Raw genomic sequence first — 18,513 nt, 5'->3', positions numbered from 1 at the left:
GATATGAGGGCCGGATCTAAATCTGCGGCCCTTGAGTTTGACACGTGTGGAGTCGGAAGGAGCAAAATGCTTTTCGGGTCCGGCTGCTTTTTTAAATGTCCATACCCTTATCAAAGTGTTTTCAATCTATTGTTTTTCAATAAACAACCATACAACCCTTTAACCGAACACCTCCTCAAAATTCAAAAAAACTATCGCAGATCAATTAATCAATCAAGTGACTATTGTTATATTCCTTTCTTATTACATGTCATATAGTCAATACTATATGTGTGTGGGAGTGTACAAAAATCTCTCTAGAACTTTGCTGTTCTACATTTATAGTAACTTAAGTGTTGACAGCCTGTGTGTGTTTGTGTGTGATCCCTCAGGAGACAGGTTTCTGGTTCATCTTCCACCATGTGCCCACGGGCCCCTCAGAGGGACTGTACTCCCCCGGACACACTGAACACACACCTATGGGCCAGTTCACCAACAACAGAGCCCATTCCAACTACAGGGTGAGTCGGAGGACGGACTGTGCTGGGAAGGAGGGGGGGTCTGGGACTAGCCTGCACCTAGCCTGCACCTTTATAGTGCGTTCCTTTTACCTCGGAACTCGGAAGGCGAAGCTGGGAATGACGTCACACCCGAGTTGAATGCGTTCCATTTACAAGTCGGATTTTCATTGTTTTCATTAGCTCTAGCAAGTTTAGCCATCGTTAGCATTGCGAGTTTATAGCAACACATTACGCTGTTTTTAGTGTGTGTGTACATACAAACAGTGTAGCAACATGTCCACAGATAGAAGTTGGACAGGACTGTGTGTACGACTGTGATTTAGTGAGACACAAATAAGACAGAATTGCTAATCAACCGTATATTACTACAGTTTTCATTACTGTTGATGCACGGAGCAGCCATGTTGGATTTTTATTTCAGGTTACTCGGGGGTTGTCTGAGTTCCAAACTTGGAAAATCCAAGGTCAGGGGGCATGTCTCCGACTTTGACCTCGGAAAATCCGACTTCCGAGTACAAATGGAACGCAGTATTACTACTAGCCAGATGTGCCAATATAAAAGTGTTCAAACTACAATTGCATTTTATGAACACTGAACCACGCACGATTTCAGAGGGGATGCAGGGGATATGCCCCCCCCCTACCCCCCAATATTTAGAAGTTGTAGATTTGTCCTCCTCAAAAAATATGAAAGAACTCACACCGCAAAAGAGGGAAAAATAACTGTTCAAGGGGCTCAAAACATGAATATATATATATTCTTCTTACCTGTGAATATATTTTTATATGCCTATAATAATGATTTCAGACACCCCTACAGTGGACCATACCATCGAAACCTCAAGTAGGCTCAGACATGTCGAGATTTATAAACAGGAACTGTGTCTACTTGTGCTAGACAAATTGTTGCATAAAAAATCCCCAGAATACAGGAAATTAAGTGTTTGACGCTCAGTTTTTTATATAATGTGTCTCTCTTTAGTCGTGCAACAGAAAACTCAGATTGGACAGACAGTCTTGCTTGCTGTCTGGATTTACCCTGCAAAGATCTGAGGAGCAGTTACTATAGTCCTCATAAATCCACCGGAGTTTAGAACGGCAACATAAAGGAAGTCCAACGGAACGGATATCCGGCCTAAATGAGTGAAATCCGGTGGAATTTCCCGGAATCCCGGCAATCCCAGAAGTGGAACGTAGTGGATATAGACTAGTGTTCCCATACCAAACAGTGTTGCCTGTAGTGAGAATCCTCGCTCTGGTCCTTTATAGGCCTGGGTGAGAGGGCTTGGCTGCTAGGCTTGGGCGGTCGCTTATATTTTCAAATCAGCAGATTCCACTATTATCAATGAAACTGGCTACAATGACTTGGCTGTCCTGCCTCCTGATTGGCTGACGTGCTGCAGTAAGCTGATAGCGTCTCGCTTCGGTAGCTCGATACAGTTAATTTTGTCGGATTCTTCATTGCAACAGCTGATTATCTGCTTTGCATTTTAACCTACACTAGCTCACTCAAGCACTCATACCGATCTCCATCTTTCAGCGACTTCATCGCTAATCCCACAGTTGTTTACACGCTATTCAGAGTTCGGTTAGCTTAGCAGTTAGTAATGGTTTCTCCCTCAGTGATGGTTCCTGCCTCCTTTAGACATATATGTCTATAATGATAATAACTGTAGTTTATTTGCAGTGTTGGAGGCGAGGCTCTGCACCAGGGAGACTTGATCATTTACGATAGCTGCTGTAACTTAGCCCCCAGCAGTCGCTGCTAACCTAAACTCAGTAACTCAGTTCACATCGACAGTACATGCAGATAACTTTAGTCTTGTGGAGAGAACCATCTGGAAGGGTTTTGAAACACAACTTGCCATTAAAAATACCCTTTTCTTTATTCATTTCTGCTCAAGGAGCTTTGTTTCTGCCAGCCATCCACAACGTTACTGCTGCATCAATTCCTGATTTCCCAAACAACAGAGACCCCCAAGCCCCGAATCACAGAACGCGTGCGTTCATCACGCATTAAAAAACGTTTTAAGGCGTTGTTATCGCAGTGGTCTATATCGACAACGTTTCATTACCGGGATGGTCCAGTGCCACCAGAAATTCCTCCGGATGTCCCTCATTTCGGCCGGATGTCTGTTACCGTCCTCTTTCTTTGTGTTGGCGTTGTAAACTCCGGTGGATTTATGAGGACTGTGGTTAACTGCTCCTCAGATCTCTGCAGGGTAAATCCAGACAGCTAGCTATACTACCTGTCCAATCTGAGTTTTAGCGCCGCCCAAGACGGTTTTGATTGGTTTAAAGAAATGCCAATAAACCAGAGCAAGATTTTCTCCCGTCCCAGAATGCTGTGTGGACTAGCCAGACCTTCCTTTGCAGCGCTGTGGAGTAAGGTCTGGCAATGCGAGACTATTATCGGGGTAATTTTGACAGCTCTACTACTGTAAAAGCACAATATCACTAGCAGCCAAGGAGAGACAAAAAGAGTTTGGGATGTGACATGTTAAGTAACAAATAGAGGACAAGCAATGGGCGAAGGGTGAGAATAACAAAATCGAGCACAGACAAGAGAAAGAGAAGAAAGCGAGCCAGAGGAGAGCACAGGGCGCCCGAGGCACGGAGCGCAGCACAGCAACACTCGAGCAGAGAGAGATTTATGAGGCGCTGCTGGAGAGGAAGTGTTATTGTTATTTCCCTGCTTTCTCTCCGCGCCCAACAGTGAGTTCTTTCCCCTACCATCTCACTCTTTCTTTTCCTTTTTCACTTTTAATTTGGATCATCCTAATGGGAGCATAACTCATGTCAGGCTGCCACCCCAGGATGTTCAGGGAGAGGAGAGGTTGTGTCAGGCTGCAGGCTGGCCGTTCACAGCAGCAACACACTGTTTCTCTTCATTTTTGCAAACTGGCTGAGGATGGTCTTTTTTTTTTATCATTTAGAATAGTTTGTAATTTCCGTCAGGAAAAGTTAGAGTATAGCGCTTTAAGAGCTCTGAAACAACTAGAGCTAGCCCGTTTGTTAGCTTTGGTGCTTGGATGGAAGTCGCATCGAATGTTTCCAGTGAGATTTGAGACAAAATTGATTTGGTGCATTATATCCTTGATTTAAAGTCCGTAATGTATCCCAGTTGCCTCAAAATGGGATGTGTCATCCTGCCTTCTATTAACCCTTTTAACTCTTTAATAGAAATGGTCTGCCAGCCTATGCCTAGATTGGTAGTTTTGCTTATTGTGATGTCATTTCTTGTAATATCTCCAAATGCTTCATATCCCTAAAATCAGTACAACCTAAGCTAAAAGGTTCTGTAAGTCAGTAAACCATAATAATTTACAAAAGTATTGACATTATGTCATAAAGTAGAAAAAGAAATGTTAAATCTACTACAGACTCTTGCAGTGCTGGAAACCGTTCACTATTCCCTACATGGTGTTTATTAAATAGTGAACTATATAGAGAATGACCTAACGAGATTTCGGACACTACACTGAAATTCTAAACATCATCATCAGCGTCAGTATATGAGTAAAAGGTTGTATATTATGTATGTTGAATGTTACATTTCCACTGTTTAGAAACGAAAGCCTGCTCCATTTTTCCTTTTCAGCTTCAACAGGTGCTTCTGCTTCTTCTTCTCTTCCGAGAAAACACGACAGCGTTGCATTGTGGAATACGGGAGTAAAATGTAGGGTACATCCTATCAGAGACGGTTTAGAACCGAGACGTCCCAACTCTGATTAGTTTCCTGTCTCTGTGTCACGTGGGCTCTGCTGCTGCCACGCCTCTTTACTGTACGTACACACCGCCGCCGACTTAAGCTGCAAAGAAGCTCTGGCCGCCCTGTCAAGGACGCTTGTCAAAAAGTACGGGGAAGCTTTTTGACGCTTTGACAGCATTCTTCCATCATGTTCAACACACGATTGAAGAAAAAGCACAAGCACCCACTGCACGGCCAATAATTGACACTAGAAACCTTTTATAAATGACATATATAATGACAGAATTTGTATTGTTTGATGGTCGCAGCGGTGTCTGTTAGCAGTTAGCTCGCTCGTTAGCCGTTGAACCGCAGCAGAATGCAGGCAGAACGAGCAGCCGCCAGCTGTTGACCCGTGCAGGACTTCATTGTGAGCGGACTGTTTAGAGACGATGTGACCAGCAGGTAACGTTAACTGGTCCCTATACGCAAACAACGTCATATCATAAATGATAGGGAACCCAGCAACGGCGATTATGAGCTTTTCCTCCATTTTCTCGGAACTAATGTTTTGGTAGGAACGAAAGTTTACATCGTATGTTTCTCCAGAATCAGCCAGCGCAAAGGACGTCTATAGAGAGCCGAAGTCACGCCCCTTCCGGTGGACCTCATGGGACCTGAACTCAGAAAAAATATGAACGGTAGTGAACGGGGAGAAGCAAATTATTTTTTGATCCCGTCAATTTAAAAGATAATTTTTCAACCGAAGAAAGTCTCAGTTAGCCGTAGGTTTGTCATATGACCACTTAGTTTTTTGTGAAATTGCTCAGTGGACTACATCTCCCATCTCACACAACCTACCTCACCTAGCTTGATGCTCGGCTTGCTCGCTAGCTAGCTAGCTAGCTTAGCTCTGTTCCACAGCACATGTAACGTTATCTTAACTTTTTATCCAGTGAAGTGTTTTCAGCAGATAAGCAAAAGAACAAGAGAAATCCTCTGCTCATTAGAGTAACGTTACATCCCCGGTGCGACACACAAAAACATCGTAGCTTCAGCGAAATGTCTTCCATGAAGTGTGTAGTTTTTCTAATTACGTATTTTCACAGTATTATACTTCAACAGTTTAACAATAAACTGAGACTTTCTTCAGTTAAAAAATAATGTTTTAAATTGACGAACATCATATTTGTAATCCATGGCTCAATTCAAACGGGATCAAAAAATAATTATTATCTCTCCATTGACTCTCGTTCATATTTTTTCCGAATTAAGGTCCCATGGACCGGAAGTAGAAGGGCGGGACTTCGGCTCTCTATATTCCGCTGCTTGCGGCTGAACCGCGTCATAGCTCATTACCATAGAGTTGACATACTTTATTGTTTATAAAATGCTCAAAACGCCCAAAACGCAACGCCGACAGATTTGCCGCTCCTTGTAGCCAGCTTCCATTGAAAATGACTGGCAGCAGGTCCTGAGTGTGTTGATTCCAACGGGAGAAGTGAATGTAGAAACAGATTATGACATAGTCACCAAAGTAAATATTGGACCCATTCTTCACAAGCCACATATAGTATCTCCAGAACATTCTGACACTAACATGGCATTTTTCAGACGGACACATCAGGAGAAAATTAACATTGTTTGGCAACACACATAAGCTAATCTCCGTGTGCTGAATATGTCTTTTAGCTCTGTATATATCTAACGTTGGCAAAAGAAAATATTAATAGATTATACAAATGTAACTTTTCATCCATCCACAAGACGTTCAGTACACTTTCAAACGAGGCCACGCCCCTTTAGGAGACAGGAAGTGTGTACCAGTTCATACCATTGGCACTGCCTGAAATGCTTTAGTATAGAGGATCTTTGATCTTATGTACGCTCAAATTAGCTGTGCATTGTGGGTATTTTATAGTGGACTATATAGTGAATAAAATTAACCATGGAGAATTGGAACACCACTACAAAATGGCAAACACACTATATAGTGCACTATGTCCGTGATAGGGAACGATTTCAAACACAGCTACTGTCAGGACCACAGCAGTTAGCAGCAGATAAGACTGATGATCTAAATAAGAGCAGCTGCAGCTAATTTAATCTTGCTGCTCTACTGCTAATTAAGGCCTGATGCAGGGCTGTTCAACATGTGTCTAGAAAGGACCACAGAAGAAAAGTTCATGTCCTTTGCTACTGAACCTGATTTATTGGGGGAAGAAGCCAATAAACTTAAAATAAAATGCTTCACTACTCTTCGCCTGAAGGGAGGAAATTACACTAAAATAATTGTTTGCGCTCATCTGAAAGGTCAGTCATTGAATAGAACTGATAATAACTAGAGTGCAGCTGGAGTTGGAAGAGTGAATATTACATTCATAATTATTTCAAATGGAGAAAATATTTTGTTGCAGCCTAATAGAAGACATGAACCAACACAGTCTGACTTGTGTCTAAACGTTCCCGCAAGTCCTTAAAGGAGAATTCCGGCCAATTTCTACGTTAATCTTGATCGCTATAGCTATGTGGGTACTTTAGGTTTTTTTTCTATAAAAAACCCAACCTGGATCGGTCCTAGTAAACTGGAGTTGCTGCAGCTACGTGTACAAGCCTCCACTGAGCTAAAACGGCAGTTGTCGGGTTAATAAGTGTAACACCTTGGTTAAGATGGGTGTATCTTCAGGTAGCCAACGCACTATCACACCTGTTGATGATTCTTATTAAGGGCTTCATTGCCCATTCTCTCCAAGGACTCTGATGAAGATGTAACCCTACATCGAAACGTTAGTCACTGTTATGCACCTTAAGAAATAAAACTATTAAGTAAGAAGACATCTGTGCTGCACCAGCCATATTTTGTTATTTTGTGTTCAGCCAGGCTTTGGTGAAAATCATCACGCAGCAGTTCCTTGTGTATGTAGCTCATCCATTTTGTGTGTGATCGATTTAGTGTTGGTGAGTAGGAGGCTTGTCAGTGTCGATCTGTGTGGTAGTTCCCTTAGCCGGGCAAGCAGCCTTCGTCCCCGCCTTCCTCGCCTCCCGCAGCTGACAAAAATCCCCCGAGCACCCGGTGGTCTGGTGGATGTCCTCCAGAGGACAGATATGCCTTCACAGCGAAAAAGTTTAGTTTATTTCCCCCTCAAAAATAGGTTGAGCACTATAGTGGTTTTGACCATATCAGTGACTATGTAACTACATGGAAACGGGATAAGTGAAGTCTGTGGCTTGCACAGTAATAGCGTTACAGAAGGCTAGCTTTAGCTTGAGCTTAGAGCATCTGCTTCATCTGCCTGTAACCCCTCTCTGTCTGTCTCGTTCTTTCCAACTCTTGTGAGGCTAGTTCTTCGTCTGTATACTCGGGTTCGAATAAATATGGACGATCAAACTCAAAAGGCTCTTCCGTGTGTTGTATATCTGCTATATTCTCCATAGTTACGTTACTCCAAGCTTCTTCCCTTGTGAACACCTCCGCTCTTCACACACTACACTTCGATCTGCACACTACTGTTTACCTTTTCTTGCTACAACTGAATTCCAAGGAGACAGCGCGAGGCTACAGCTAGGCTTCAGTAATGCTATTACTGTGCAATCCACAGACATCACCAGATGACACAATCTTCTGAACATAGCCATACTGAGAAATAAAGAGAAAGTTGTGTGGAGCTGATTGTCTTAATTAGCTTTGTAGCAACTCATTTGTCAATGGCTTGAATGTAACAGACGTTCATTAATATAAATAAAGTTACGCAGTAAAGCTTTAATTAATCAACCTGTGTGTGTCTATCACATAGACAACTTACTTCCAACATTACTTCATGCAGTGTTCGGTGTCTTCTACCGTTTGACCACGTAGTTTCTCTTCTCTCTGTTCCAGGCTGGAATGATCCTTGATAACGGAGTAAAGACCACCCAGGCAAATGACAAGGACAAGAGACCCTTCCTGTCTCTGATTGGAGCCAGGTTAGGATCCCCCACCCCCCACCCAGTCACAAAACACCCTGCATGACAAGCTGAAGTCCCGTCACACCCAGTATACTTCAGCATGATGGATGTGCACTCTGTAATGCTCATGTTTCCTGTTGATGTGCTTTACCTAGCAAATGTTGGTGTTTGGTATAAAAGACGTAGAAATGTTGAACAGCAATTCTGTGTAACAGTTGGTCCCATGTGGTGAGTGTGATCGGACCAATGTGTCATCCTGACCTCATCGCTTCAATATGAATACACCCTACATACACACACCACTCCCTATTCAGTTCAGGGATGCTCTTCAAAGTGTGAAAAATCCCTGCAAGGAAAATTTCTCACAGAGCGACTGGTAATGGAAAGAGATCCTGACTGCTCTGTTATTCTGTCCTGCTCAGAGTAAACAGATAGATAGATAGATAGATAGATAGATACTGTAGATAGATAGATAGCCTTTATTGTCATTGTACATGGTCACATACAATGAAATTTGGAGAGCTCTTAGTTTTAGCTCTTTAGTTTATTGGTTTACACATATACAAATACTACAGATTAATATACACATAATCAATAAAAGATGTGATGGAGAGATGCAAAAAAACCCTCAGAGGGGCTTAATCTGGGCACTCTTCAATGCATAATCCATTTAAAATAAAAAGAAACTAAAATACTGAAAAGAAAAGGAGAAAAAAGCTCCAACTCAAATAACACATTGGATCACATACTGGGTGTTGCTGTGTGGGATGTTGACTGTCATCAACTATAACAATGTGACTGGATGAGTCCTCTCAGCCCAGTTAGCTTGGTTGTAACTATGTCTCTCTAGACAGACAAATATACAAAAGTTGAAATACAGTAAGAGATTTTGTACTCTTCTGTACGCCACAGGCTGCAGCCCTGCATATACTGCACATACATTTAATACCACTAAATCATGAACTAAACCCTGTCTTTCTCCACTCTCCATGTCTGTGGTGTTGAATTGTTTAGGTATGGCCCCCACGAGGATGCTGACCCCTTCAAACCCAGAGTCCCCGCTCTGATCCACCATTTCGTGGCCTATAAGAACCAGGACCACGGAGCCTGGCTGAGAGGAGGGGATGTCTGGCTGGACGACTGCCAGTGAGTACCCCATATAGTGATATTGATATTACAGTTTTTTGGGCACTTGGGCACACCATTGGCAAGTGCTCTCACGCTGTGCAGTGCTGAGCATTTGATGAAGGCCACTGGTCAGAAACCATGGCAGCGAGTCAGCTGTACACACACTCCTTTACCCAGTCCAAAAACACCCAAGTGTGAACTGTGGTAGTTAGTCTTTCTCCTTTTGTTTTTACTGCACCACCACTCACCATTTTTGATATTAATGAACGTCCGTTACATTCAAGCCATTGCCAAATGAGTTGCTAGAAAGCTAATTAAGCTCCACACAACTCTCTCTGTATTTCTTAGTATGGCTATGTTCAGAAGATTGTGGCGTCCGGCGACTTTCGCGTGTAGAAACTCGAGTGAAGATAATGACCTCTTCTGAAGAGTCCATCATGTTTTTTTAATCCTCCGTGTCCTCCTTGGCTACTACTAAATGTGTGGAGGAGGGGCGCGATCGCGTAGGTCTTGTATCATGTGGACCCGCCGACAGTTTTGTTTTGTTGTTTGTTGGGTAACTTTTCAACCTGGACCCTTTTTTCCTATGTTTTTGTGTGTAAGTGACTGATGGGAATAACAATTTCTGAAATTGGATACAAATACAGTTTTTGTTTTGATTGCTAACATGCATTGGTCAAACTGAAGTCACTCTTCACACAGAAGTCTATGTGGACCAAACTGTGGATAATTTTTTGGATTCATTGCTCTCACACAAAATGCATTCAATGACCACATTTTCCAGAATCAATAAACGAGCACATATATCGATATATCTGCAGCACATTGTTCAAGTGCTAACACTGTTTTTCACATTTGTTACTGTAAAGATACATTAGAAACATAATGATGGAAGATTTTAGGCATTTCTGCAGTAACCATATTGAAAACATAAAACAAATCTAGCAGAATCTTTACAATAAAATGAAGTAATAATCATTCCAAACAGCTTATTTCAGCTGAAAGAGAAGACATGAGATGTGATGTTCATTTAATGGGCCCTACTTTTCACAGTGCTGAACAGTAGGGCCCTATCTGTTTTCTATCTATCTATCTTCAGGTGCATTCTTGGCGTATTGCTATCTTGAGGCAGCGGGAAGTGACCAACAAAAACGTCAAAGGCAGAATTTCATTGTTATTTTAACAGCGCATTGCTAAAATGTGCCTAGGCTCGTGCACAGCGCATGCACACTATGCTTGTTACACACACACACACAGGGATGTGCAGTAGCACACAAACATGCAAAAGATTAAAAATATTACAACGTGAAATAGTGTTACGATATGATCTGCTCACGTGCTTTCACTTCACGCTCAAGCAGATCAGTTTCTTCTCCTGAAAATCTCTCCTTTCTGCTTAGCAAATCAGCCATCATAATAGCAATGCGCCAAGCTACAAAGGCGCCTGGCTTTTAAAGGGAATGGGAGATGACACTCTGATCTGTTCACTGCATGTTACACCCAAAATTGATTAATTAAGACACTAGGTACAACCCTTTTGAACCATGTGCCTGGCGCACAGACCCTTTTTTCCGCTGTTAAACTAGCAAAAGTGGACTCTTATGTGCCCTTAACACACCTGCGCCAGGCGCTTCAAGCCGTGTTCTTAGATTGTTAAAATAGGGCCCCACGAGTCAATATACTTCAGCCTACATGTTGGTGATGTTTTTTTGTAATTATTATTGGAGCTCTGGGATTTCAGAAATTATTTTTTTGTAGTAAAGTAAATCACATATCTGGACTATATGGAAAACATAAAAGATATTGAAGCAAAATTTTGGATTCATTCTTATTCCATATACTTTATTACAGTCAAAGTGCAAAGTTATTCTGAGTTTTGGAGGTGAGATTAACTGTTTGGCCAAGATGCAAGGTGGTAATGCAGACTGTATGAAGAGTTTTGAAAAAGTGGTTTTAATATTGCTTGATAGCAATCGGGGAAAAAACTGTGTGTGTGTGTGTGTGCGCGCGCGCGCGTGCGCATGTGCGTGTGTTCCCTGGAGATCTCGGACTTCTGCTGTGCTCACAGTGATAATATTCTTATATTCTCTCTTTCTTGTTTAGATTTGCTGATAATGGCATTGGCCTCACTCTGGCGAGGTAAGACCCCCCCCCACACACACACACACTTTTCATATTTATAGGATGAATAGAAATAATGGGAGGTCCCTCTCTCCCTCTCTCTCTCTCTCTCTGTGTCTGTAAGAGTAATTGGAAAACACCTTATAAGGAGTCTGTTTAGGACGCATTGGGAAACGGAGCGCTTTGATGCCGTGTGAAAAGTAATTTAGGGGTGCGATGGTCACAGAGGTGGGAATTGGTGAGAAGTTTCCTACTGACTTCACAAAGTAGGGTGCCTACGGGTGCATACAGTACGTCCACACCAAATATGTCTCTCCGTTTAAACCCTCCATCAAAACAGTGTTTCTCTCTCCAAAGTGTATGAATCTTGGTGTTTCAGTGTGTACATGGTGAACAGAGCTTTGGCAAAATGATGGCGTAAAGCAGGCCACTGATGGTCGGGGGGCTGCGTGCCAGTAATAAGTGTGTTTCGGAAATTGTATCGAAAATGGTCAAAGAAAAAAAGAAACAGACACAGCGTAGATAAGAGTCTGGTAACATGCAGCTAAAGACACAGGGTAACATTAGCTTACCGGCTTGTATCATGCAGCTAAAGACACGGGGTAACATTAGCTTACCAGCTTGTAGCATTCAGCTAAAGACACAGGGTAACCTTAGCTTACTGGCTGGTAGCATGCAGCTAAAGAAACAGGGTAACATTATCTTACTGGCTGGTAGCCTGCAGCTAAAGATACAGGATAACATTAGCTTAGCGGTTGCCTGCAGCTAAAGACACAGGGTAAAGTTAGCTTAGCGGTAGCCTGCAGCTGCTCTTTTTCCAGCCACTGTTGGAATCTGAGATAACGGAGAAACAAGAGAACTGGAAAACCCTCCTGCTTGAGGGAGGACTGACTGAATAGTGTTTGAGGTTTATTTTTGCATTGCTGAGCATGATATGAATAGCAGCAAGGAATACTAAGTACCGTATTTTTCGGACTATAAGTCGCTCCGGAGTATAAGTCGTATCAGTCAAAAAATGCGTAATGAAGAGGAAAAAAACATATATAAGTCGCACCGGACTATAAGTCGCATTTATTTAGATTATAAATACAAGAGTTATTAAACTACACAATAGCACACAGAACAATACGCTGAATACGGTAGGTGTCCGGTATGTTAACGTAACACATTAACAGTTATTGAACTATACAATAGCACACAGAACAATTAGCTACCAGGGCGTGGAGCATGGATGTATTAAAAGGCGTGGAGACGTAACTGCACCGTGAACGAGCCCCTCCCGACTCGTTCCTCCAGCTCTGGCCGTCTTGCTTTCAGCCCACGATTAGCCGATTAGCTTTCTTTGTTTTCTTCATTGCAGTAAGAGTCACCTTTTCGCCAGTCTCCCTCATAAGTTTCTCCCTCATTTCAGACTCTCTTTCTGCTGCTCGATTACCGTTTTCGGCTGCATATTTTCCTACCTGCAGTTTGTTATCTCTTTTCTTTCTCAGTTGTCTTTAGGAGGAGCATTCTAGTTGTCACAAGCCTAGAGCGCCCTCTCGCGGCTGTAGACGGTAATGTTTTCAGTATGAATTAACATGTAATAACATGTTAAATTATATATATTTTGATATATAAGTCGCACCTAACTATAAGTCGCAGGACCAGCCAAAGTAGGAAAAAAAGTGCGACTTATAGTCCGGAAAATACGGTAGTAAGTACACAAAGTACATACAGTAAATAACTGGCAATGCAGACACAAGGGGGGCGATCAAGGCTGCTGTTCTTCCTCACTTTGCATTTGACGTGTTGGTTCAGCCAAACTTCTAAAAGACATTTATTGAACACAATACAGATAAACGTTACATAGGGAGAAGATCTAATGTATATAGGGCATCTAGCTGAAGCTATCTAACTAATAGCTTAATAGTTTAAGCTTCAGCTAAAATGCAGTGTAACTGGTTGGTAGATGGACTAACTGTTCCGCCCCACACTGCAACACACACAAAGGAACACTGCAAAATACTGTAATGCTCATTATTCAAAATGGTTTCAGCTTTCAGCTTTCTCATTTTCACATTCAGCAACTGCTGAGGAAAGAATATAGAACTACCACTGGAGCAATATACAGCGTGTGATTTATCATCTACTTGATTATCACAAAAAATATGTTTTATCAGTCTACTTTTAATTTAGGGACATCCTAATGTGGAACTTTCTGCCCCTACAATAATAATCTTTTGCAGTGTCAATCATCTTGTCTCTGGGACTTTTGGCCTGAGATCATGAACAGGTGACAGGTATCTGACCTGACGTCCATCTGCAGGTACTGGACTTCACACATGGTTATGAACTGCCCTCTTTAGTCTGTTTAAACAGCGTTTCCATGCACAGCAGTAACCGGGGTATGTTCTTACCCTGGGTTATGCCAGTTCTCCATGTAAACATGAGCAGGTAGAAACGGGATGTGATGGGAGTAGGGCTGGGTATGGTTCAAAAATGTTCGATACAGGGGCCAATACCAATACTGGTTCCTAAACTATATTTTTTTCGGTACAAATTTTATAAAACAAAACTAAATTAAAACATTACGGCACAAAACGTTTTGTTTTTCAGCTCTTACTACGAGATCCCGTCTCTGTGTAACGTAGAGTTATTCCAGCGTGTTCACGACGTGTAATGTTCGACAGCCAATCACAAACATTATTAGATCTTGGTAAAAGAATGCTGCATGCTGATTGGCTCACTGACGCTGATCAGATTTACTCCTTAGGTACTGAAATTGGGTATTGAATGACGAGGCATTTTTCGATACTCTGTAATTCAGAGGCAATACAGTCGTTGCCTAAAAAGTATTGAATTTGGTACCCAGCCCTAGACGGGAGTAACACAGGACTTTCACCCAGGACCGGGGTTCGTTTCCCGCGTTGTCACTGAAACGTACATTTTATAAATCTACCCACCATCTTTTTCTAAACCTAACTGTCCCATTCTTGGGCTGCATGTCAGTTAAACGCACGTCCCGACCCAGAGTGTCAAAAAGTGAGGCCAAGAGTCCCATCCAAGCGCGCTTAGATATGACGCTAAAGAAGACTTTTAGCAACAATAAGCCCTTTGATAACAACGCCGAAGGCACATGCCTAAGCGTCCATATTTTATGCGAAGGAAGTGAGAATGTGTTGCAAAATCAGAACAACGAGGAAAGCGCGGCAAACATGGCAGACTTTTCAGCACTGTACATTTGGAACTTGCCATAGCTCGTGTTGTTTCTGTTGTTTTTGGCGCTGTTGTTTCCTACTGATCTCTTCTATTTCCGGGTCAGAAACCATGGCAGCTGAGTGGGGAGGGGCCGTTAGAACCTATGGAGCATGTGCAGACGCGTAACCTGAGCTTACCCAGGTTAATGCATATGCATACACGAATACCACGGTTACTCTAGGTATGTTAACTGGGGTATTGGAACTCTGATTTTAGCTGGGGTAAGGTGTTTACATGGCGTTTGAGAAACAGGGGTATTAAGTCAGAAGTGAAACGAGGAAGCAGTGACATCTTAATTAATCTTTGAGAATGAGTTTGAAACCTCATAAGATGCTACATGGTGAAAGGTTGTAACTTTTAAAATGAATAAAGTACTCTGGGCCTTGTTTTGCCTAAAACCTCTCACAGTAATGTTAAAATAATTGTAAAATCCATCTTACATAATTTCCTAAGCTTGAACGATGCTCTGGTCATAGACCATGGACTATTTCCTAAGTGCTAAGTACTAAGTGCTTCTTAAAATGACATATTACAGGCTTTTTATTGTTTTTGCTTATTCAGTGCATCATCTATACTGTTACCATGACCACTGATGCTCTCTTTAAGTGATGTTAGAATGAAAGTAACACAAAACACACACACACATGCTATACAGAAATGAATTAAACAGGTGTTGATGTGCTGCGTATCCACTGACAGAATGGATGACTTTGTCTTCCTTATGTGCAGTATGTCTGTATTTATTTTTTATCTTTGGCCTCCATAAAGTCTGACAGCACAGTCATAACTAGAATGGCTTTTGTGGCTTTATAGCACCTCAGCCTCTGTTAACTCATCAACACTGCTTTTTATTCTCAGTATATTTACCTCTCTATCTGGAACTGTGAAAACAGAAAAGCAGGTCGTCTTTACTCATGTGGTTTAATCATTCACATCACTGAATTATGGAGATGACACACATACACATTTACACACATACATACATACAATACGTACATACAGTATGTACATACATACATACATACATACATACGTACATACATACATACAGACATACATGCATACATACATACATGCATACATACATATACCCACCTGTATTTTGTATATTAAGTAGGGCTGTCAAAATTAACGCGTTAATTTTTGCGTTAATTTTTTAATATTTAACTCGTTAAAAAAAATTAACGAAATTAACGCAGCTGTGTTTGTTTACTTCATGTGGTGGCTGAGAAACGTAATACGTCTACATAAGAGCAGGCGGCGCGCTACTCTGTATTATGGCCCAAGAAATGAAAACCGGCAGCTGATTGGACGAACGCGTCACATGGGTTTGTTTTCTCCGGATATTGAGAGCCAGACTGTCATGGCGGCCGTTCAGAATACGATCTCATATTGTACTAAAATAGTTCACTGAAACATGTTTCTGAAAACATTTTAAGCGAGAAATAGGCCATGCAGTTGCTGAATCTGTCTTCATTTCAGCTCAACAAAGGTCAGTTTAGAAGATTTTCGTCCGATTTTGAGAGACTCTAGTCACACTCATTCCACTTGCCATTTCCGGGTGAGTCCCGACTGCCCTGCCGGCGACTGAACATAGGCTCGTTGGAGATGAACTGAACTCTCGGCTCGTTGGAGATGAACTGCGCCTCGCCTGTAAAGTAGACGAGAGCAGGCGACAGCAGCCGGGGACGGTGACAAAAATCTGCTCTCAAGTCAGACAGTTTCTAGCCGTTTGAGCAGCCTTCAGCAGGACTAAATAAGCCAAATTGTTGCTGCTGTTGTTCTGAAAGATATTAAACATTCTGAACTTAGCAGAACCTTTCCTTGTTTGTTTTTTTCTTCATATTTGCAAAGTTAAGTGATTTAGCATTTAAATATCCATTATTACAAGCTTCAGTCTCAATTTAAAAAAGCGATTAATCGCGATTAATTACAGCAAATTGTGCAATTAATTAGTTAATTTTTTTTAATCGATTGACAGCCCTAATATTAGGTGATTCATATTTACTTGGCCTCAGATGTTAGAGCTATTTTTACTCAAGAAAGAAAAACCAAATCAGTTTGCACGTTGCATTTCCTGGTTCTTCCTCTCCATAAACAACATGAAATCAAGGAGAGGGTTAACTTTTGCTGCTACAGATTTCCCACCGTGGTCAGAAAGCACAGGGGGGACATTTTGCTTCTCTCACCATGACTCTAGAGCCGGTACTCGCTCCGAAGCTAATCCCCGTCACTCTCTCACTCGCTCTACCACACACTCCCCACGCACACAGACACACCGACCCTGCTATTCTCTTGAAGAGATCGACGCACACACCAACGCACAAATATAAACTTCAGGCCACTTACGTAGGCTACGGCGAAAGCTCTGCGCGGAGCCTCCGCAGAACCATAAATCACACTTAACTCTCTAGCTGCAGATAACAGCCAGAACAGGGACACCTTGTGGGACAATAAAGTTAATCTTGAATCTTGACTCTCTCCCTGTCTGTGTATGTGCAGTGGAGGCACGTTTCCAGATGATGACGGCTCGCGTCAGCAGGTGAAGAACTCGCTGTTTGTTGGTGAAAGTGACAATCGCGGGATGCCTCTCCCTGACAACAGGATCTGGGGCCCCGGGGGTTCTGACCTCACTGGCAGGACCCTGCCACGTGGCATGTAAGTGACACTGTTTTAGTATGTTGTTTTGGTTTGACAGCCCACAGACTCTGCTCTCATCAAATGAAAGCCCCGCCCATAATATGATAAATGATATAATGATCATCGACACACTGAAATGGAAAAAAAACGAACTGACGCTGGTAATGCAAAGGATGCATTGTATTGCTGTTCTCGTCTTTCATTAACCGTGATCCAATGGAGAAGACAAATAGTAAATGGACTGCATTTATATACAACCACTTACAGCACTTTTTTACAAATGGCAGACAAATTATATGTGTGTATGTATATATATATATATATATATATATATATATATATATATATTTAAAAAAGGAGCACCTTGTTCACTTGTCTGTTCTGGATGTTCAAAAATATAAAAAAATAAAAAGTTGATCTAAAAAAAAAAAAAGGAGCACAAAACAACAAAAACAACCACTGGATGGGAAAAGGGTATTTTACAATAACTTTGAATGCACCACGAGGCTGGCGAGGCAGAGTCTGTGTTTTTCAGACAACGCCAGCTACAGTTTGGTATTAGAATCCTCTCCAGTGGTATTACAGTCACACTGTACACCGTTTAGCTAGCTGTCAGCATTTTAACCGTGTTTACTCCAGCTGCTAGCTAACGGTAGGCTAACGTTACCTGCTGCTAAGTGTAGGGTTAACTAGCGTCCAGTGCGGCAATGTTTCAGTTCCCTCTAACGTCCGTTTTTGGAGCGACAGAGAGAAGCCTAGGGATTTCAGTGACACCAAAATCTGCGTTGCTATTTGGTCTGGTAGAAAACGGTCGTTAAGTAGAACTGGGCAATATATCGATATTTTATCGATATCGTGATATGAGACTAGATATCGTCTTAGATTTTGGATGTCGTAATATCATAATATGGCATAAGTGGTGTCTTTTACTGGTTTTAAAGTCTGCATTACCGTAAAGTTAGGTCATTTTCTGATCTTACCAGACTGTTGTAATTGTTCTAATATTTGCCTTTACCCACTTAGTCATTATATCCACATTACTGATGAATATATAAGATCTCATTGTGTAAATATTTTGTGAAAGCACCAATATCATACATACTACAATATCGTTGCGGTATCGATATCGAGGTATTTGGTCAAAAATATCGTGATATTTGATTTTCTCCATATCGCCCAGCCCTATCATTAAGGCACCGGTGCCGTATTAGCACCTGGTCTCGGACCCCCTCCTCCCCCTCCCCCCCAAAT

The 18,513-nt window shown here is 41.9% G+C and overlaps 1 protein-coding gene across 1 annotated transcript in view; it reads left to right on the top strand.

Moving 5' to 3' along the window:
• Positions 1–18,513, top strand: part of cemip (cell migration inducing hyaluronidase 1) — a 223,074-nt gene that overhangs the window by 182,296 nt on the left and 22,265 nt on the right. Inside the window, exons 16-20 of the mRNA XM_028576118.1 lie at positions 372–500; positions 8,069–8,154; positions 9,151–9,282; positions 11,368–11,403; positions 17,125–17,280. Coding sequence (XP_028431919.1) covers positions 372–500; positions 8,069–8,154; positions 9,151–9,282; positions 11,368–11,403; positions 17,125–17,280 — 539 coding nt within the window. The remainder of the gene's footprint in view (positions 1–371; positions 501–8,068; positions 8,155–9,150; positions 9,283–11,367; positions 11,404–17,124; positions 17,281–18,513) is intronic.

Source organism: Perca flavescens, chromosome 1 (genome assembly GCF_004354835.1).
Source record: "Perca flavescens isolate YP-PL-M2 chromosome 1, PFLA_1.0, whole genome shotgun sequence".
In the NCBI taxonomy this organism is placed as follows: domain Eukaryota; kingdom Metazoa; phylum Chordata; class Actinopteri; order Perciformes; family Percidae; genus Perca; species Perca flavescens.
Note: the sequence above shows the minus strand (reverse complement) of the source record. Positions and strands in the feature narration are given on the sequence as shown.